The sequence below is a fragment of the Saccopteryx leptura genome, chromosome 1, assembly GCF_036850995.1.
Source record: "Saccopteryx leptura isolate mSacLep1 chromosome 1, mSacLep1_pri_phased_curated, whole genome shotgun sequence".
Lineage (NCBI taxonomy): Eukaryota > Metazoa > Chordata > Mammalia > Chiroptera > Emballonuridae > Saccopteryx > Saccopteryx leptura.
In genome coordinates, this window is record NC_089503.1 from 160561000 (window position 1) to 160584036 (window position 23037).

General features: G+C 38.1%; 1 protein-coding gene across 1 annotated transcript in view; it reads right to left on the reverse strand.

Moving 5' to 3' along the window:
* The window catches only part of WDR70 (WD repeat domain 70), a 281551-nt gene that overhangs the window by 222595 nt on the left and 35919 nt on the right, over positions 1-23037 (reverse strand). Inside the window, exons 6-7 of the mRNA XM_066378869.1 lie at positions 17144-17203; positions 13485-13618 (exon numbers count right to left, since the gene is read on the reverse strand). Coding sequence (XP_066234966.1) covers positions 13485-13618; positions 17144-17203 — 194 coding nt within the window. The remainder of the gene's footprint in view (positions 1-13484; positions 13619-17143; positions 17204-23037) is intronic.

Here is a 23037-nt window from a genome sequence, read left to right on the forward strand (position 1 = left end):
CTATGGAAAGTTATACTAGTATGTTATGCAGCACTCAGAAACAATATAGTATACATGTAGTAATATTAAAAATCTCCAAGAACCCTGGCCAGGTGGATCCCTGGATAAGTGTCATTGCGGCATGCCAGAGGTTACAGGTTCAACTCCCTGGTCACAGCACATACAAAAAGTAATCAATGAGGGCCCTGGCTGGTTGGCTTAGTGGTAGAGCATCGGCCTGGCGTGCAGGAGTCCCGGGTTCGATTCCTGACCAGGGCACACAGGAGAGGCGTCCATCTGCTTCTCCACCCCTCCCCCTCTCCTTCCTCTCTGTCTCTCTCTTTCCCTCCCACAGCTGAGGCTCCATTGGAGCAAAGTTTGCCCGGGCGCTGAGGATGGCTCTGTGGCCTCTGCCTCAGGCGCTAGGATGGCCCTGGTTGCAACAGAGCAACGCCCCAGATGGGCAGAGCATCGCCCCCTGGTGGGCATGCCGGATGGATCCCGGTCGGGCGCATGCGGGAGTCTGTCTGACTGCCTCCCCATTTCCAGCTTTGGAAAAATGCAAAAAGAAAAAAAAAAGCAATCAATGAGTATATAACTAGATGGAACAACTAAGTGAAATAATAAACTGATGCTTCTCTCCCTTCCCCCTTTTTCTCCCTTCCTCTATCTTTCTCTCTCAAATCAATAGAAAAAAAATTTTTTTAATCTCCAAGAAGTATTGTGAAGCAAAAAACAAATTATGGAATAACAACCATCTGATACCATTTATAAAAACAAAATATAGTATATTCTGTCTTTTGATAGGTAAAAATATTTGTTAACTCCATGGAAACCCCCACGAATATACTATACAGCAAAATGAAAACAGTGATAACACCTAGGAAACAAATTAAAATGAAGATAATCATGGAAGAACTTCAGTTGTATCTGTAATGTTTTAATTTCTGTATGAGAACATAACTTAGGTATTATTTAATTAAAATGGTTTAAAAAGAGTAAATTGAGAGTAGCCATTTCTAAGTTGGTAAAAGATACAGAATTCTTCACTTAGGTTACGTAAGTATTCCAAAAACTCTTACAATTTTATGAAAAATTTTACTCCATCTATCTTTTTTCTTGTATGGACGGTTCAGCTGAAGGAAGGGTTTGTGATCCCAAGAATTCTGACACAAACCTACATATGTAATTATTGAGAGTTTGTGAGGTAACAAAGAGAAAGAGAAAGATGACTAGCCAACTAGACCGGAGAGAATGTGGTACTGATTTTCTCTAGATGGGATAAAGGAAGACTTCAGAAACTAGAGATCCACAAATCTAAAATTGATGCTGGGCAGAAGCTCAAAACAAACTATTAAATAGACTTCAAAATACTAAAAATAGAAGATGCATGACAAAGAGATTGAGCAACACAAAGAAAAGCACTTTTTAAGATCTGATTTTCATAACAGTAGATCAAGAAAACATTTCACATCAGTCCTTCTAAGGTGTCCCAGGGGAAGGAGGACAAGGCCAAAAATATTGCAGCATCAAAGAGTCCTTTGGAGAAATTCATCAGAGGTATCCCAAATCCACAACACCTCCCCCCCAGGCTCTCTCCTAGACTTAGTTCTACTTCTCCTCCAGAATGGCTATGGGGTCCTTGGTGTGGAAATGCCTCTTCGACACTCATTTATTTACCATATTGCTGCCTCCTGGATATGAGCCCAATTCTGACATCTGCTCGTACAGGTGAGGAGGTGGCCTGAAAACAGCATCCTGTGCTTTTATATCTTTAAGACAGTCAGCAAATTTCCTCAAGTTTTCTTGGCAGATGATATAGGGAACAGTGTAGATGGGTGACAAAAAAGTTATGGAAGAATTTAGCTGAGTTATAGGCATACATGGATTCTATAAGGGATGAATAACTGAATCAAAAAGTTGTTTAACAGATCAACATCAAAATAAGGAAAGGTTTCCAAGGGCATACCAAAGTCTGACTCCGACATATTTAACAGTTGTCAGTAGAATGAAAACTTATTGCATAGTGATCAGATTTGCAATTGGCAATAAACAAGGATTGATTATTAGCATGTTGGGTGTCAGAATCAGAAACTGGAACAATGAGCTAACAGAATAAAGAAAATGAACTTGAACAAACAAATATACCTATATTGTACTTTTTTCTTTATTCATAAAATTAATGTGAACCCAATTTAATATTATATAATACAAACAGGCATACAAGTATAAATCCTAAAAGATTGTTTGTGTCCTATAAGGCCTAAAATACTTACTATCGGACCTTTTACAGAAAATGTTTCACAACCCCTGGTCTTAACCAGTTAAGTCTTTCCTCAAAAATACGTTCTATCTCTTAATTTGAGTACAAAACTCAAAGCCATTAAATAAACGTTCTGTAACGTTATATTTAAATTGGAGAAGGGTTACAGATTTACAGTTCTGAAACTGCATCATACACAGATGGGTGTTAAACAAACACATACACAGATGGGTGGTGGGAGTCAGGTTCCTCGCTGTTGGAGAGCAGAGGGTTTCCAGGGAGGAAGGAGAGGGTAGGAGGTTCAACACACACGCAGGTTAGCATACACGCACATACTTCCAGCCAGCGCACACGCAGGTTAGCATACACGCACATACTTCCAGCCAGCGCACACGCAGGTTAGCATACACACACATACTTCCAGTGCACACGCAGGTTAGCATACACGCATATACTTCCAGTGCACATGCAGGTTAGCATACACATACATACTTCCAGTGCACACACAGGTTAGCATACACGCACATACTTCCAGCCAGCGCACACGCAGGTTAGCATACACGCACATACTTCCAGCCAGTGCACACGCAGGTTAGCATACACGCACATACTTCCAGTGTACACGCAGGTTAGCATACACGCACATACTTCCAGCCAGCGCACACGCAGGTTAGCATACACGCACATACTTCCAGCCAGCGCACACGCAGGTTAGCATACACACACATACTTCCAGTGCACACGCAGGTTAGCATACACGCATATACTTCCAGTGCACATGCAGGTTAGCATACACATACATACTTCCAGTGCACACACAGGTTAGCATACACACACATACTTCCAGCCAGTGCACATGCAGGTTAGCATACACGCACATACTTCCAGTGCACACGCAGGTTAGCATACACGCATATACTTCCAGCCAGCGCACACGCAGGTTAGCATACACGCACATACTTCCAGCCAGTGCACACGCAGGTTAGCATACACGCACATACTTCCAGTGTACACGCAGGTTAGCATACACACACATACTTCCAGCCAGTGCACATGCAGGTTAGCATACACATACATACTTCCAGTGCACACACAGGTTAGCATACACGCACATACTTCCAGCCAGCGCACACGCAGGTTAGCATACACACACATACTTCCAGCCAGTGCACATGCAGGTTAGCATACACATACATACTTCCAGTGCACACACAGGTTAGCATACACGCACATACTTCCAGCCAGCGCACACGCAGGTTAGCATACACGCACATACTTCCAGCCAGTGCACATGCAGGTTAGCATACACGCACATACTTCCAGCCAGTGCACATGCAGGTTAGCATACACGCACATACTTCCAGCCAGCGCACACGCAGGTTAGCATACACGCACATACTTCCAGCCAGTGCACACGCAGGTTAGCATACACGCACATACTTCCAGTGTACACACAGGTTAGCATACACACACATACTTCCAGCCAGTGCACATGCAGGTTAGCATACACATACATACTTCCAGTGCACACACAGGTTAGCATACACACACATACTTCCAGCCAGTGCACATGCAGGTTAGCATACACGCACATACTTACAGTGCACACGCAGGTTAGCATACACGCATATACTTCCAGTGCACATGCAGGTTAGCATACACATACATACTTCCAGTGCACACACAGGTTAGCATACACACACATACTTCCAGCCAGCGCACACGCAGGTTAGCATACACGCACATACTTCCAGCCAGTGCACACACAGGTTAGCATACACACACATACTTCCAGCCAGCGCACACGCAGGTTAGCATACACGCACATACTTCCAGCCAGTGCACACACAGGTTAGCATACACACACATACTTCCAGCCAGTGCACATGCAGGTTAGCATACACGCACATACTTCCAGTGCACACGCAGGTTAGCATACACATACATACTTCCAGTGCACATGCAGGTTAGCATACACACACATACTTCCAGCCAGTGCACACGCAGGTTAGCATACACGCACATACTTCCAGCCAGCGCACACGCAGGTTAGCATACACGCACATACTTCCAGCCAGTGCACACGCAGGTTAGCATACACGCACATACTTCCAGTGTACACGCAGGTTAGCATACACACACATACTTCCAGCCAGTGCACATGCAGGTTAGCATACACATACATACTTCCAGTGTACACGCAGGTTAGCATACACACACATACTTCCAGCCAGTGCACATGCAGGTTAGCATACACACACATACTTCCAGCCAGTGCACACACAGGTTAGCATACACGCACATACTTCCAGCCAGTGCACACGCAGGTTAGCATACACGCACATACTTCCAGCCAGTGCACACGCAGGTTAGCATACACGCACATACTTCCAGTGTACAAGCAGGTTAGCATACACACACATACTTCCAGCCAGTGCACATGCAGGTTAGCATACACATACATACTTCCAGTGCACACGCAGGTGAGCATACACGCACATACTTCCAGCCAGCGCACACGCAGGTTAGCATACACACACATACTTCCAGCCAGTGCACACACAGGTTAGCATACACGCACATACTTCCAGCCAGTGCACACGCAGGTTAGCATACACGCACATACTTCCAGCCAGCGCACACGCAGGTTAGCATACACGCACATACTTCCAGCCAGTGCACATGCAGGTTAGCATACACATACATACTTCCAGTGCACATGCAGGTTAGCATACACACACATACTTCCAGCCAGTGCACACGCAGGTTAACATACACATACATACTTCCAGTGCACACGCAGGTTAGCATACACACACATACTTCCAGCCAGTGCACACGCAGGTTAGCATACACGCACATACTTCCAGCTCTGTTGTCTTAGAAGGGACACCCAAGGGCAACAAGCATATGGAAAACCTAGCTCTTCTTTTCTGATAACGCACTCCTAGGAAATATGACTGATTCTAGGACTAGGGCAGGATAAATATGAGTCGGGAGCATCGGATAGTACCAAAAAGTAATAAAGTACTTGAAACAAATAAAAATAAAACAGAGGCATGTCAAAGAAAGGAAAGTAAGAGTCAAACGGAAATAGCTCCCAATAGCCACAACTGAAAAAATCTGAGCAACAAAGTAGGTAACAGAGGACTGGCTTATAACCCAAGGCAGGAGATAAGCAGCCAGTAGTCGATACTGGTAGAGAAAAAAAAACCAATTAAATAAACAAATGGGGAAAAGAGATCATTCTTTCTTATAGAAGAATTCTAGGTAGTTTATGTAAATACCATTTTCTCCGGGAGGTAAAGCTTAATTTTTCTACTCTCCCAAGTATGAGCAGCATTTATTAACTTGCTTCCAAAATATTAGCATATGGAAAGGGGAGGGAAAAAGTAACTTTACAGTGAAAAAAACTTTAAAACTTGATACTATATACACATGATATGTATGAAGGCCACTTCAACTCCATCCAAATTCAGCCCAAAAACCCACAGCTCCCGTCTAACTGTGATAAAAAACTTAATTTAAGAAAAGCAAATCAAAAAAACCTGACCAGCAGTGGCACAGTGGCTAGAATGTTGACCTGGGATGCAGAGGATCCAGGTTCAAAACCCCGAGGTCTCTGGCTTGAGCGCAGGCTCACCGGCTTGAGCATGGAGTCATCAGCTTGATCATAGGATCATAGTCATGACTCCACAGTCATGCCTTAATGCAAGGTGTCACTGGCTCAGCTGGAGCCCCCCTGTCAAAGCTGGAGCCCCCTTGTATGAGAAGTAATCAATAAACAATCAATAAACAATCAATTAACAATACGAGTTGAGGCTTCTCATCTCTCCCTTCCTTTCTGTCTCTTTCTTTTTCTCTCTCTCTCACCAAAAAAATAAAATAAAAATAAAAATCATGGAATATTCTACAAAATACCTACCACGACACCTCAAAACTGTCAAGGTCATGAGAAACAAGGGAAGACTGAGAAAGTAACATGACGACTAAATGTAATGTGGTATCTCGGAAGAGACACTAATGTAACCAACAAAAAGTAAAATCCAAATAAAGTTTGAAGTTTATTTACAGTAATGTACCAACATTGGTTTAATTGTCACAAATGTACCATGATAACATAAGATGTTAAAGAGAGAAGAAACTGGGTTAGAGGCACACCTGATTTCTGGACTAACTTTGCAGCTTTCTGTAAATTAAAAAATATTCTAGCCCTGGCCGGTTGGCTCAGTGGTAGAGCGTCGGCCTGGCGTGCGGAAGTCCCGGGTTCGATTCCCGGCCAGGGCACACAGGAGAAGCGCCCATCTGCTTCTCCACCCCTCCCACTCTCCTTCCTCTCTCTCTCTTCCCCTCCCGCAGCCAAAGCTCCATTGGAGCAAAGTTGGCCCAGGTGCTGGGGATGGCTCCGTGGCCTCTGCCTCAGGCGCTAGAATGGCTCTGGTCGCAACAGAGCGATGCCCCGAATGGGCAGAGCATCGCCCCCTGGTGGACGTGCCGGGTGGATCCCGGTCGGGCGCATGCGGGAGTCTGTCTGACTGTCTCTCCCCGTTTCCAGCTTTGGAAAAATAAAAAAAAAAATTAAAAATAAAAAAATTAAAAAAAATTCTAAAATTAAAAGTTTTCTAAAATTTTGAAATGAAAGTATCAATACGATCTTGTTATTTAAATACACATATCTATATTTTCCATGTCTTTCCACTGAAAACATCAGGAAACAATACTACCCCAGTATCAATGAGCATGTTTAACACCCAGATTTGGTCTCTAAATACCATTTCCATTTAAAAGAAACAAACAACAAAAAAAAGCAGGTCTCCACAGGACATGCTGACTCCAAGACTTGGAAAGGAATGTACCAGGAAGCCTACATCATGTCATGCCAGAAAATAAGTAAGCTTTTAAAGACTAATGAGGTCCTATCAAAACTACATAGCAATCAGGGACTCCCACTGGCCAAATCTGGGACAAATTTAAACATTAAAAAGAATAATGACTGCAATTGACTGAAACACATAAAAATTTAATATCATAAATACTGATACAAAAAAAAGAAAAATCCAAAACAAACAAACAATAAAATGCCATCACCACAAATAAGAGCAAGAACTCATTTATCACCACTAACCCTTAAGCTAAAAATGGGAAATTAAAGAAGTAATTAAGCATTTATCATGCTTTTTCTGTACAAACTGTACTTCAGGATAACCAAATCATATTCATTACTGAGGGACAGTTCTTTTAGAAAAATGCCAGCAAACAAACATAGATGAAATAATAAAATTAGAAAATCAACTTGCAACCCTCGTTAAAATAACTGATTTAAGGGCAAATAATCAGTAGATACTAAATTTAGTAAGTAAAGAAATGACAAGACCTGGATATTCACATTATACCAAACTATCTCCTCACAAAGTTCTTGCCTATTTCAAGTATATATTAACTTTGTAATAGAGGAATCAGATGTTACCAGCTTGATTCACAAATCACTTTAATTGCTAGTCACTAATAGTGGCAACAACTACTAGACCATATATGCCACCTGATGTGATAAAGTATGAATGATAAGCCTTTGGATCTTCTACAGGAAACACTGGAGAAAAACAGTTAAATGATACCATTAGGAAGCAATCAGAAAACCAGGGAGGAAAAACCTTACAGAGGACAACTGGACCTGTCTGTTTAACAAAGTCATGGGAAAGAAGTGGTAGGAAGGAGACACTGTTCTAGATTAAAAGGTATGTAAGAGAGGTACAAAATAATTGTGATGTGTATTACAATTGGATCCATTTTTGACAAACTAGCATAAAAACATATTTTGTGGGCAAATGAGAAAATTTAAATATGGATTGGTTACTAGAATATTAAAGATTTCTACAGATTTTTGTTAGAAGTAACAATGAAATTATGTTTATATAGAAAAATGTCTATATTTTTATATTTATTTTTATTGAATGTGATATTGTTTAATAAAATTATTTAGATTTCAAGTGTACAATTCGATATCATCTGTATATTGTATTGTGTGTTTACCACCCAGAGTCAAACCTTCTCCTATCACCATTTACCCCCCTTACCGTCTTCTACCTGCCCCACCCCCTCCAGTAATCACCACACTGTTGTCTGTGTCTAGGAGGCTCTCTTGGTTTTATTTTTTGCTTAATCCCATCATCTATTTCGCCTAGCCCCTCCAACCTCTCTTCCTTCTGACATCTGTCAGTCTGTTCTCTGTATCTATGAGTCTGTTTCTATTTTCTTAGTTTATTTTGTTTATTATATTCCACATATAAGTGAAATCATATGGTATTCATCTTTCTTTGACTGGCTTATTTTCATTTAGCATAATTCTCTCCAAATCCATCTATGCTGTCACAAAAGGTAACATTTCCTACTTTTTTACAGCCAAGTAGTATTCCATTGTGTAAACGTACCACAGCTTTTTTATCCACTCATCCACTGATAGGCACTTGGGCTGTTTCCAAATCTCAGATATTGTAAATAGCACTGCCGTGAACACAGGGGTCCATAGATTCCTTCAAATTCGTGTTTCTGGTTTCACCAATCTGTATTCCCACCAACAGTGTATAAGGGTTCCCTTTTCTCCACATCCTCATCAATACCTGCTTGTTGATTTATTGATGACAGCCACTCTGACAGGTATGAAATGATATTTTATGATTTTAATTTGCATTTCTTGATGATTAGTGACATTGAGCATCTTCTCATATCTCCATTGGCCCATCTGTATCTCCTCTTTGGAAAAGTGTCTATTAGGTCCTCTGCCCATTTTTTAATTGGATTGTTTGTTATTTTGGGGCTGAGTTGTATGAGTTCTTTATAAATTTTGGATATTACAAAATTAACATACAAAAGTCCATAGCCTTTCTATATGCCAACAATGAAACATTTGAGAACGAACTCAAAAAAATAATCCCCTTCACAATTGCAACAAAAAAATAAAATACCTAGGAATAAAATTAACAAAGAACGTAAAGGACCTATATAATGAAAACTACAAAGCATTGTTAAGGGAAATCAAAAAAGATACAATGAGATGGAAGAATATTCCTTGTTCCTGGATAGGAAGAATAAATATAATCAAAATGGCCATATTACCCAAAGCAATATACAAATTTAATGCAATTCCCATCAAAATTCCAATGACATTTTTAAAAGAAATGGAACAAAAAATCATCAGGTTTATATGGAACTATAAAAAACCCCAAATAGTCAAAGCAATCCTAAAAAAAAAAAGAACAAAGCTGGGGGCATTACAATACCTGACTTCACACTATATTATAGAGCCACGACAATCAAAACAGCATGGTATTGGCAGAAAAATAGACACTCAGACCAATGGAACAGAATAAAAAGTCCAGAAATAAAACCACATATATATGGTCAAATAATCTTTGATAAAGGGGCCAACAACACACAATGGAGAAAAGAAAGCCTCTTCAACAAATGGTGCTGGGAAAACTGAAAAGCCACATGCAAAAGAATGAAACTCGACTACAGTTTGTCCCCTTGTACCAAAATTAATTCAAAATGGATCAAAGACCTAAATATAAGACCTGAAACAATAAAGTACATAGAAGAAGACATAGGTTCTAAACTCATGGACCTTGGTTTTAAAGAGCATTTTATGAATTTGACTCCAAAGGCAAGAGAAGTGAAGGCAAAAGTTAATAAATAGGACTACATCAGACTAAGAAGTTTTTGCTCAGCAAGAAAAACTAATAACAAAATAAACAGACAGCCAAATAAATGGGAAATGATATTTCCAAACAACAGCTAGATAAGGGCCTAATATCCAAAATATATAAAGAACTCATAAAACTCAACAACAAACAAACAAACAATCCAATAAAAAAATGGGAAGAAGACATGAACAGACACTTCTCCCAGGAAGAAATACAAATGGCCAACAGATATATGAAAAGATGCTCAGCTTCATTAGTTATTAGAGAAATGCAAATCAAAACTGCAATGCGATACCACCTCACACCTGTTAGATTAGCTATTATTAACAAGACAGGTAATGTTGGAGAGGCTTTGGAGAAAAAGGAACCCTCATGCACTGTTGATGGGAATGTAAAGAAGTACAACCATTATGGAAGAAAGTATGGTGGTTCCTCAAAAAACTGAAAATAGAACTACCTTATGACCCAGCAATCCCTCTACTGGGTATATACCCCAAAAACTCAGAAACATTGATACGTAAAGACACATGTAGCCCCATGTTCATTGCAGCATTGTTCACAGTGGCCAAGACATGGAAACAACCAAAAAGCCCTTCAATAGAAGACTGGATAAAGAAGATGTGGCACATATACACTATGGAATACTACTCAGCCATAAGAAATGATGACTTCGGATCATTTACAACAAATGGTGGGATCTTGATAACATTATACGGAGTGAAATAAGTAAATCAGAAAAAAACAAGAACTGCATGATTCCATACACTGACGGGACATAAAAACGAGACTAAGAGACATGGACAAGAGTGTGGTGGTTACTGGGGGGGAGGGGGAAAGGGAGAGGGGAAGGGGGAGGGGGAGGGGCACAAAGAAAACTAGATAGAAGGTGACGGAGGACAATCTGACTTTGGGTGATGGGCATGCAACATAATTGAATGACAAGATAATCTGGACATGTTTTCTTTGAATATATGTATCCTGATTTATTGATTTCACCCCATTAAGATTAATAAAAATTTATTTATAAAAAAATAATAAATAAATAAACTATAAATTTTGGATATTAACCCCTTATCAGATGTATCACCGGCAAATATGTTCTCCCACTTAGTAGGTTGGTTGTCTTTTCATCTTGTTGATGGTTTCCCTTGCTGTGCAAAGACCTTCTAGTATGATGTAGTCCTGTTTGTTTATTTCATCTTTTGTTTCCCTTGCCTAAGGTTTATCGGAAAAGATATTGCTACAAGAAATGTCTGAGATATTACTGCCTATGTTTTCTTCTAGAATTTTTATAGTTTCATGTCTTACACTTAGGTAGTCTAGTTTCTTTTCTTTTTTTTCTTTTTTTTGGCATATATCTGTCCAATTAGGAAAGCATCTATATTTTTTAAAGACACACAATGAAATATTTCAAAGTAAAATTTATGGCTTTTACTTTGAAATACTTTAAAAATTACAAAATAAGTGAAGCAAATACAGGAAAATGTTTGTAACTTAAATCTAGGTAAAGGGCAGGTGGCTATTAGAGTCATCCTTCTACTTTTCTCTATGTTTGAAATTTTTCACAGTAAAAAGTGAACTATACAAATGAATATATAAATGGGTATAAAGCACACATTGATCAAAGAAAACTTCTGTCATAAAAAGTAGTCATATTATTTAGACAGTTTTGAATAAGTCAGTTTATAGCTGCAAAGGCAGAAGGAGAACACATCCCTATATGAATCAAGAGACTGTCATGTGGGGTGAAGGGATTAACAACATATTGTAAGTACATTGAAAAGGTCATCACACTAACTCAAGATAACATGTTATTACTTTAAATAATGAGAGGTATTTTAAATCCAGTCATCAGTGGAGGTATTCAGTTTTTTCAAAAATTTATTTTTCTTTTTCCAATTGATTATAGATCTGCTATGTTCATTTAGGAAATTCTCAAGTATTTTCTAGAGAGCTTAAGAGTTTTGACTTCAAAATTTACAAATCAATATGATTTGTAGAAAAGTGACCAGAGCCACTTTAGTCAAAATGGTTATTTGCAAAACAACTGTAGTTGCCAAACAAAGTTGAAGTCTCAGACCCAATTCTGATCGACAGGCAGATATTTGCTACTTAAGCATTTATTAGCAAGTAAGAAAAAACAATTCAGATGACCCATTCTGCAGACTTAAAAAAAGTTCAGCTCTAAACTTTTGGATGCTCCAAACACTGCTTTGATAAATAATGGAAGCGAAGCAACCACCAGCAACCCCCAGAGACAGAAACTATTTCCATGGAGCTGATGGAATCTAGAGTTTACAGGTGGATATTACATTTAGCAAAAGAACATCATCCCTAAGAGTTTAGATTAAAGGTAAAACTAGACTCTTATACCCCACTCATGCAAATAGAGGAAATCAGGTTGACGTCATCTTAGCTAATCCATTTCCCCTGACTCTCTCTGTCATCAAAGAGTCCAATTCCAACATACATTGTGCAAGTTAACAAGACTCCAGTTTGACCAATAAAAATCTATTTTTTAGCCTGACCAGGCAGTGGTGCAGTAGATAGAGCGTCGGACTGGGATGCGGAGGACCCAGGTTCGAGACCCTGAGGTAGCCAGCTTGAGCGCGGGTTCATCTGGTTTGAGCAAAGCTCACCATCTTGGACCCAAGGTCACTGGCTCAAGCAAGGGGTCACTCGGTCTGCTGAAGGCCCGCAGTCAAGGCACATATGAGAAAGCAATCAATGAACAACTAAGGTGTCGCAACAAAAAACTGATGATTGATGCTTCTCATCTCTCTCTGTTTCTGTCTGTCTGTCTCTATCTATCCCTCTCTCTGACTCTCACTCTATCTCTATAAAAAAAAAATCTATTTCTTATATCCAATATGCTAATAGATCAAATACGGTTAAAATAGAGCTAAGAGGTTGGCGGCAGAAGCAGTGTGTGAAGCCCTTTCTGACACACTAGCTGACCACCCCTGCACAGCGCAACACAGACTAGCACCTGGGGACTGCTTAATGGGTCTCATACGCAGACATCATACTACATAGGATTTACTGCAGGGGTTTTTTTTGTTTGTTTTTTTAATATTTTATTTATTGATTTTTTAGAGAGAGAGGAGTGAGAGAGAGAGACAGAGAGAGAAAGAAGGGGGAGGAGCAGGAAACATCAACTCCCATATGTGCCTTGACCAGGCAAGCCCAAGGTTTCGCACCGGCAACCTCAGTGTTCCAGGTCGACGCTTTATCCCACTGCGCCACCACAGGTCAGGCCTACTGCAGGGTTTTAAAAATAAATTAGGCAAGGTTAACAATTTCTAAATAAAAATATATTTTTAAAAACTCAAAAGACAGTGTCATAAAACATAGGCTAATGAAACAAAATGAAAGAAATTAAGGTACATTTTAGTTTCATGTGAATAATGAAGGTAGTATTCAGCCATATAAACTGACTGAATTTTGGTGCAAACATTATAGATGAAATTCTACACATGGAATTCAAATGACAGCAGCACTCTGTCTTCAGATGCGAAGGCATGAGGTTGAGCAACACATACCATTCACAGGGTTGGAGGGATCGGAATGCCTTAAAAGAAGCGTCCATTCCAGCAAAATCCCAAAACTTGACATCATAGTCGTATCCTCCAGTCACCAAGCGAGCACCTGAGGGATCCAGACCTAATGCAGAAACCTGGTTTAAAAAAAAATCATTGGAGAAAAGCTGCTTACAGTCTATTATAACCCCCGCTTCCTTCCTGAACCCACTCCCTATCTTATAGGCATTGGAAGCACAGACCAAACACTGTTGATACTTCTGAAAAGTGAGAACAGACAGCACCTTCTTTATTAGTTGATTCCAGTATTATAATTCCTCTTCAGATAATAAAAAGAAAAACATTTAAATTTCTCTAATTGTCAGCTTTCTCCCAATTTATCTACCACGTACCCAGAATAGTTACCATTGCAATGACATATGATAAACTAAGTTGCATTAGTACAAATCTCACAAACAATTCAGCTTTTTTTAATAAACAATTTTGAGGGAATCTTTCATGATAATTTAGCACTAAATGAAGAACACATGAGTCTAAAAATACCAAAATGAGTAACGCCAATGGGAATGTTAGGAAATCTATTTAACAAAGTAGGACAAAGTAGAAATGATCTTGTGCATATGGCTAAATGACTCATCATAGTCACCTTAAATAATTATTTTTAGGAAATTCACCTAATATTAATGACAGATCGTAAAATATTTTAGTGAATTTATTTAGCTCTCATATCTGAGCATTTCTATTTGACATCCTGTTACAATTCATCATTTTACAAACGTGCCATTTTATAATGATAATGCTAGTTTTTAAAAAGAATTGCCTACTACCAACTACTCATTAGTTTCTACCACTAAATTATTAAAATAAATCCCAGAATTTAAAATGCCCCCCCCCAGACACATGATGAGCTGCAGGCATCCTCAGTGTGTTCCGGGGAAGAGGAGAGCACGGTAGCGGGCTTGCAGTTTCCAACTTCCTGGGGGTCACTTGGAGTTCAGTGTAAACTGGGAAGAACATGCTCGCTCACACAGAAACCTGAAAGAAGGAGCTCTTCCCTAAAAATGTTCTCTTTACCTTGGATGTAAATTCTTCGGTTGGAAAACAGAATTAGCATGATGTTACTATATTAATAAAAAGAGAAGTGGATGTGATTCATGATTTAGAACCAAAGAATGTAGAGCCTTTAAAAAAAAATAAAGTTGGAAGTGGATTCCTTGGGAAGAACTGTTCCCACTGGACCAGGTTTTCTGGGAACTATGTTGTTTAATGGAACAAGGCTATGCTCCATGGCACTGGTTAGGTGTGGAGAAGAAGACCACACAAATTTAAAACCAGAGCACCAGAAGACAGAAGCACTTATATAAGTCCATTAGTTATTGATGTTATTTTGGCCCATATAATTGAGAAAAGGCTGATACACACAGATAAACATTTGTAAACAGTAATGCTATTTTAAGACACTGTAAACAGTCTGTTGATATTTTAAGACAACTTTCCAATGTCAACATACTGTTCAAACTGATGTAAAAGTGTAAAAGTGGTGTTTAAAACTATAACAGTATCTAACAATTCCTACTTCCTATTATAAACATAGAATCAGTAAAAATCACACTATATTATCTCACTCAACAAAAACATTCAGTTCACAGTATACATAGTTGACCATAGTGAGTATATTCACCAAATGAATATTTCTTCAATGGCAAGGAGGAACAGAGAAAGCAGAAGAGCTGTTATAGATTAAGAGACATAACAAACAATGATGTCTCCCTTAAGAGAGAGTCAGACATCATTTGGATACTGATGTGAACACACTAATAGTAAAAATGTGTATGGGACAATTGAAAAAACCTGGACACTAATGAAATTAGACGATATTAAATAATTATTGTAAAAAATAGATGTAATAAAGATGTTCTGATTCTGAGAAAAAAAGGAGAGGGAGAGAAGGAAGAGAGGGAGAGACAGACCAACCTCCTCTCTTAAGAGACTCATAATGAAATATTTACAGATGAAATCATGTGAAGTCTGGAATTTGCTTTTATAGAATCCCACAAGGTAGATAAGTGGGGGGTGGGGGCAATTTACTAGAAATGGAAAGGATACAGGAAGCAAGACTGGCCTTATCTAGACAATTGGTAAGGCTCAGAGACAAGTAATATGGGGATTCTTTTTAAAATTCTTTATACTTCTGTGAGTGTGTATCTTTATGATAACTAGTTGGGGGAAGAAAAAAAAAACACAAAAAACAAAACCAGAGAAAACAGTCACCTTCCTAACTGATACATTTCCAAAAAGCTGAAATACATGCCGGGCAAAGGCAGGATTAAAAAACAATAGCTAACCTAACAGTACAATTAGAAGCTTCAATTGATTTTTAATGTGTAAAATAACTTGGAATATGTTTTTAAGTATTTATTTAAAAGAAAAAATTTGATTTGAAGAAATAGAAATATTTAAATGAAACAAATGAAACCCATGAACAATCTCTCAGTTGTAAAAACTGAACTAAATGGTAAAAAAGTTTCCTTTTAAGTACTAACAGTCTATAAGTATTTCCCTTATACTTAAAAGTATAAATATTGGTAAAATACTGTCACAATTTCAGAATAAAAACATCAGCAGTCTGACTGAATTAAAAGTAGATATAATCAATAATTGGATGAAAATAATTTCTTAAGGCAGTAGTTCTCAGACATTCATTGCTTTCAATATTCTTTATGCTCCTAAAATCCTTTGAGGACCGCAAAAAGCATTTCTTTATGTGAGTCATATGAATCAATATTTACCATAGAAGAAATTAAAACTAAGGCACTTAAAAATATTGAACAATAGTTCACTTCAATTAAAATACCATTTTGACAAATTTCTTCATGAAAAAACTATTTCCAAAAACAAAACATTTAAAGAGTATCTCACTGTTAGCATCCTTTTCTATTAATTCTATTATTTGTGTTATTTCTGGGTCTATTTCTATTGACTGATTTTTTACATTCGTTATAGGATGGATTTCCTTCTTTACATGTCACACAATTAAAAAAGGTAGCTTAATTGTAAAGAAAAAGCAAGATAATTATATTCTTTCATTTATTCATAAGTAGATTTCATTTATTCAACTAGTACTTTTTAATGGGTTTACAATAAAATAAATGATTTCATCATAGGGTTCAAAAATTTTGTTACTAATCTTTAAATAAAATAAATATAAAAAATAGTAATATAACCTATAAATCTAAGTAATATAATCTTTGAAAAAATACAGTGACTAGTTTATGTTCAATTCTTATCTTAATATTCATCTAAAAAATGAACTTGGGCCTTGTACTGATATGGAAATAAAACTAAGAGTAGTGAGAAGTTTTCCCACACTATAAAAAAGAAAACTATACTTGAGTTTCATTCCTTTTATTTGTAATATTCTTATATCAAAGAAAAAGAGGTTTTAAGGCCAACAATAACATTGACAGTAATAATTATCCCTATTTAAAATGAAACCCAGTGGCTGTTTTGGCTGAACTGAAAAATAATCTTTCCTTAATGTCTACGGGTTTGTGTTATCAGTTGATTGTATAATTAGCCTTAAAACAAATGTTACCTTACTAGTGCACTTCTCCATAAGAGCCCTGGTTTTGAGAGAAAAGAATCAAAATGTTTGCACTTACTGTTTTCGTGCCATGCTTCAGCGTTATCTCATGAGAGTCAGGAATCTTTCGGACAGGATTCTGAAGAGAGAAAATTCCGTGACATCAATGAGTAAGGTAACAGATATGGAGAAATGACATACCACATTTACAGGAATAATCATATTTTAAAAATATATCATTGACGTTTTCACACAAGGCTTAAAAAATCAGGAAATTAAAAATGTGAGGACATCTTATTTCTGCAAGTCTGGATAGATCACAATTGGTCATTTTGAGCTGATAATGAATTGATCTTAAATCTCTAAAAAAATAAACCTAAAAAAACTCTCTTAGATTGTATGAAACCATAAGGCCCTCCCAGCATCTGAAATATTTCAAGTCTTCTTTTCATTGGTGCTCGGGCATACCTTAAAGTACTTATGTGCTTACTCTATAGAGAAGATGGATGGCAGAAAACAAACAAAGGGTCACAGTGAGCATCTGAATAAAAAGTTTCAGTTAGGTAAGTCTCCCTTATCCAAGAGCAGGGCAATCATATTAAAGCTTTACAGCCATTATAAATTCATGCTAGTATTATCTTGCAATCTACTTAATTAAATATGTGCAATCTAACAGACATTGGTCCTTATCTCTCCTCATTCTTTAGGATCCCTGATGAATCACTTACCAGTTCTTTCTAATTTAAATCTTTCTCCTACTATGGCTTTCTCCTCACATACAAACAATTGAAGTACTTCCCATATTACACACACACACACACACACACACACACACACACACACACACACGTCTCCCCTACATTTACTGTATATCACTGCTTTCTTCGCAATCAAGCTTCTCCACACTGCAGTTTTCACTCAGTGTGTCCACTTTCTTTCACTTTTCTAACTCTACCACCTTGGCATTTGTCATTTAACCCCTAAAGCCTAGTACAGTTCTTGGCGCTTAAAGAGACTTTCAGTAAATATTTCTTAAATGAATAAACAAATCACTATCCCTGTGCCTGGACACTATTTAGAACTTAACCTGCACACCTGACCTTTCAACAGCATAACTGCTAAACTGCTTCCACCAGCTTGAAACTGTTCTTTCCTAGGAGGAAACAAAGTTTTTAAATTTAGCTTTGTCGCTCAGTTACCCTGTCACACCCTCAGGAGAGCTATGACTCTTGGTTTCCTCATTTGCAAACTGAAGATAATAGCACCTACTCCTAATAAGAGTGTCTGGCACAAAGTGGGTGCTCAATACATGACAGTCACATTTATTCTACGGCTCGCCGCCTACTTCTCCGGTCATATTACTGTATCTCCATCTACATGTAGGCTTCTCTTCCCCTCCACCTACCTGGCCAGTGCCTCCACATCCCTCAAGACTTTGTTCAGATCTGATCTCTTGCTAGAAGCTCCCCATTTCAAACTCTGGGTTAAATGGCTCTTCTGTGCACAACCTCTCCTGTGCAAACTTATCACAACACACTGTAATTTCTGACCTGTCTCCCTCCCCCACCACATGCCAACCAAACTGCAAAGGGATACTTCTCAAAAATAATGTACATAACTATCATTTCTGCATCTCCAATCCACAAAACAGCTGGTGTGTGGCACACACACACAAAAGTTTTTAGATGAATTAACGACCCAATGTCTACCTTACAGGTCATATTAGATGGTAATTTTTCATTTCTTCCAACATTGATATTTGTGTGAATAAAGCAGAGCAGATGCTATCCATCAGTTGAGCCTAGTGAGTGAGAGTTGGGGGATAACTAAGATTTTCAAAAAGTGAACACCTCAAAGACTAAATCGCAGATTTAAAATGGAAAGTACAGAGAAAGAAAGGCACTTTTGTTTTAGGCTGTTTGCATCTGAGAGGTTGGTGTAGTCCATTATCACCACAGATCAGCAAAGAGGGCAGTTAGGAACCAAGAGGCACTAAACAAAAACACCTCAGAGTAACTGAGAAACCGCCAGAGGATTTGCAGTTTATTCCAAGACCAAGGGGTTATGGTACGGTTTGCTATGTTTTGAAAAGTGCGTCACATACATATCTCAGAGATACCAATATTCCAACACAAATTCCAAATTATTATAATTTAAAAGTTAAACAAGTGAATTCTGGAGTACCCCTAGATTAAATTAAGTCACTACTCACTCCCTTTGCAACTAACAACATTTGTAAGCAGTAAAAACTCATGCATAAGTGCTAAATATTCTTGCAAGAAACAGACTACAGCTCAAATGGTTCACTTAGAGAAGAATCTATTATAGTCTGTGTCTCATTTCATAACTAATTACTTTTTCATCACTCAGGAAACAGAAACACTGTCACCAAAAGGAGGGATAAACATTATTTCACTGAATTCAATGCAGGATGTGCCTATATATAGACAATTTCTGACATTTAAAGAAAAAACTTACAAGAACACAGAACAACTTAGTATTTACATTAGGAGTGAATTAAAATTTTAAATAAATGTTGTTTACATTTAAAACCAAAGTTTTACTGGAAATCGTGTAGGGTATAACTTATAAAAAGCCCATATAATTGGCACAACTAAATCATCTAAAATAGTAGCAATCCATCTTTTGGTAGCATATCACTTGATGGTGACTGTTCTTTTTCCAGAACTTTTTACTAATGACTCTTTGAAATATGGCTTAGTGCACAATTTGCTATAATAGTAAAATATTTTCAAGACTTGCCTGCCAGGGGACATCATAAACTACAAGACTTCATTGAAGTCATTTATTACCAGAATTCATAACAAGAGCTACAGGCATAACGGAAGTGAGGGAAAGATACCAGTTTTTGTTTTGGTTTGGTTTTAAATGCCAACCAGAGGATTATTTCCCAGGCTCTTTGGTTTACTCCTATTAACAACAACAATAGCAAACATATCTGGAATAACATGAGCAATTCCATCTGACGTACATCCTTACAGTGTTTTCAGAAGGCATGCAAATCAGAAATCATCCTTCTGGGCCCTGGCCATTTGGTTCAATGGTAGAGCATCAGCCCAGCGTGTGGAAGTCTCAGGTTTGATTCCTGGTCAGGGCACACAGGAGAGCGCCCATCTGCTTCTCCACCCTTCCCCCCCTCTTTTCTCTCTCTGTCTCTCTTCCTCTCCCTCAGCCAAGGTTCTATTGGAGCAAAGTTGGCCCGGGCACTGAGGATGGCTCCATGGCCTCCGCCTCAGGTGCTAGAATCTCCATTGCAATGGAGCAACACCCCAGATGGGCAGAGCATCGCCCCCTAGTGGGCATGCCGGGTGGATCCTGGTCAGGCACATACAGGAGTCTGTCTCTCTGCCTTCCCGCTTCTCACTTCAGCAAAATACAAAGAAAAGAAATGAAATCATGTTTCTGGGGGTCAGCTGTTACAAGTTGAAAAAGTAATTTAATTTCTTTTTTTTTTTTTTTTTTTTTTTTTTTTTTTTTTTTTAATTTTTTTTTATTTATTTATTTTTAGAGAGGAGAGAGAGACAGAGAGAGAGAAGAGGGGAGGAGCAGGAAGCATCAACTCCCATATGTGCCTTGACCAGGCAAGCCCAGGGTTTCAAACCGGCGACCTCAGCATTTCCAGGTCGACGCTCTATCCACTGTGCCACCACAGGTCAGGTTTCTGGGGGTCAGCTGTTACAAGTTGAAAAAGTAATTTAATTTCTTATATATGGTATGTATATTTTCCTGTATGCCATATGTAGTATGGTACTTATAACCCATAATAAAAAGTCTACCTAGTAATACACAAGAAAACAAAGGAGATAAAAAGATGCATATTACTAAGCCTGAGTATTTCTCAAAGCTCTAATAAACTTTAGATAAGTTCAAAATAAACCACTTATCAAATGTTTAACATCTTCCTCCAAAAATGTAAAGTTACAAGTCTAAAATATTGCAAGAAGAAAGGACAATTTCCTATCTGATTCTCACAGCTGGTTCCAATCCTTCAATTGGGAGTATTCCCAAACCACCTCTAAATTCCCTGCAAACCATTTAATGCCGTGTGGCAAACTGAACTCTTGGAGAACATTTCTCAGTAACATGACTTAAGAGCACATTATTAAAAAACTTTTTATACTTGTGTGAAGCCTGAGAAACTAAAAAAAAACAACAGTTCATTCTTATATTTTATCAGAAATTATATTATTGAATTTAGGCTCTATAATATCAATAAACACAAGTATAACAATTTTCTCTTGACCACACAACAGTGGCAGGTAATAAGCCAATGGGATTTACAGCAAATGGCACGTTTATTTTCCTTATCATTTCCTGACACGCTAAATTTTTTTAATTTTAATTTTTCAATTACTGTTTACAATATTATTTTGTATTGATTTTAGGGGTACAGAATACTGGTTAGACAATCACATATTTTACAAAGTGTTACCCCTCCCCATATTTTCAGTACCCACGTGACATTGTATATAGTGATCGCAATACTATTGATTATATTCCCTATGCGGTACTTTACATCCCTGTGACGATTTTGTAACCACTGATTTATACTTCTTAGTCCCTTCACCTCTTTCACCCAGCCCCCTTCCCATCTGGCAACCACCCTAAAATTTTATGAATATTTCAGCTCTTATTCTTATGAATAACTCTGGACTCTGTAATGAACTGTGTAGAACTAAATTTTTTTCACTTATAAAGGTGGAAGAGTTGGACTAGGTAATTCATGACATTCTATGCCGACATGGTTTACCTTCAACTTATTCACATCTGGAACTATGAGCACTACCCTATGTCACTGAAGTCCTTCCCTGAAGTCCCCTCTTCATGCCGCTCCACATTGCCCACCACCGTGATGTAACCGTTTCAATGAAAATCGTCATTTCTCACTGAAAACACTCATTGACTCTCCACTGCTTCAGTACCAACCAATCAATAACTTACAGCATTCACACATTTTTGTTTTAGAAATTTTCTACAATATTTGACTTAGGCTTCTAGGTTAAGTTTGTAAAATTAACGTTTTTAAGATGTTTCTGTTCAAAGAATATAAACTTTTAGTTATAATATAAATTAAGCTCTGGAGATCTAATGTACGGCATGGTGAGTTTAGTTAATAACACTGGATTGTATACTTGAAATTTGCTAATAGTATAGATCTTAAGTGGTCTCACTACCAAAAAAAAAGAAAAGAAAGATAACTATGTGAGGTGATGCTGTGTTAATTAACTGTGGTGACCATTTTACAATGTGTATATATAGCAAACCACCATGTTGAATACTTTAAGTATATAAAATTATTTGTCAATTACACCTCAATAAAGCTGTAAAATATCAGTAAAAAACAAAGTTTTCATACTAATCTCTAAAGTGCCTAGTAACAATCCTGTCATTTGCACTGATATTCATTTTTCATTTATCACTTATTAATGTACATATTAAGAGTCCCCCTTGCCCACAGCATAACCATTCCAGGCAGAAAGGAAAGAACGAAGGGGTTCAGCTTGCCCGGGAAAGCGGGGTGGGGGGAGGCTATAGCAGAATTAAGAAGGAGAAACCTGGCTTTCTAGGTTCCCTACAATGAAACTCCCCCCTCCCACTCCTTCACCCTAATCCCGAGAGGAGGCTTTCTTTTCCAACTATAAAGAAGAGAACTTCACCTGGAGATTGGATCCCTGAGTTTTATCATTTGTCCTATTCCTAACAATGGCCCAACTCTACCATGTCAATGGCAACAATCAACACGCTACTCACATTTTCACAAACTGAACTACTTATCCCTTTCCAGCCTCAAGTGCTTAGCTCTGTCTACAAAGAAAAAGTATTTGGCCTGACCAAATATCCAGGTGGTGGCGCAGTGGATAGAGTGTCGGACTGGAATGCAGAGGACCCAGGTTCGAGACCCCAAGGTCGCCAGCTTGAGCGCAGGATCATCTGGTTTGAGCAAGGCTCACC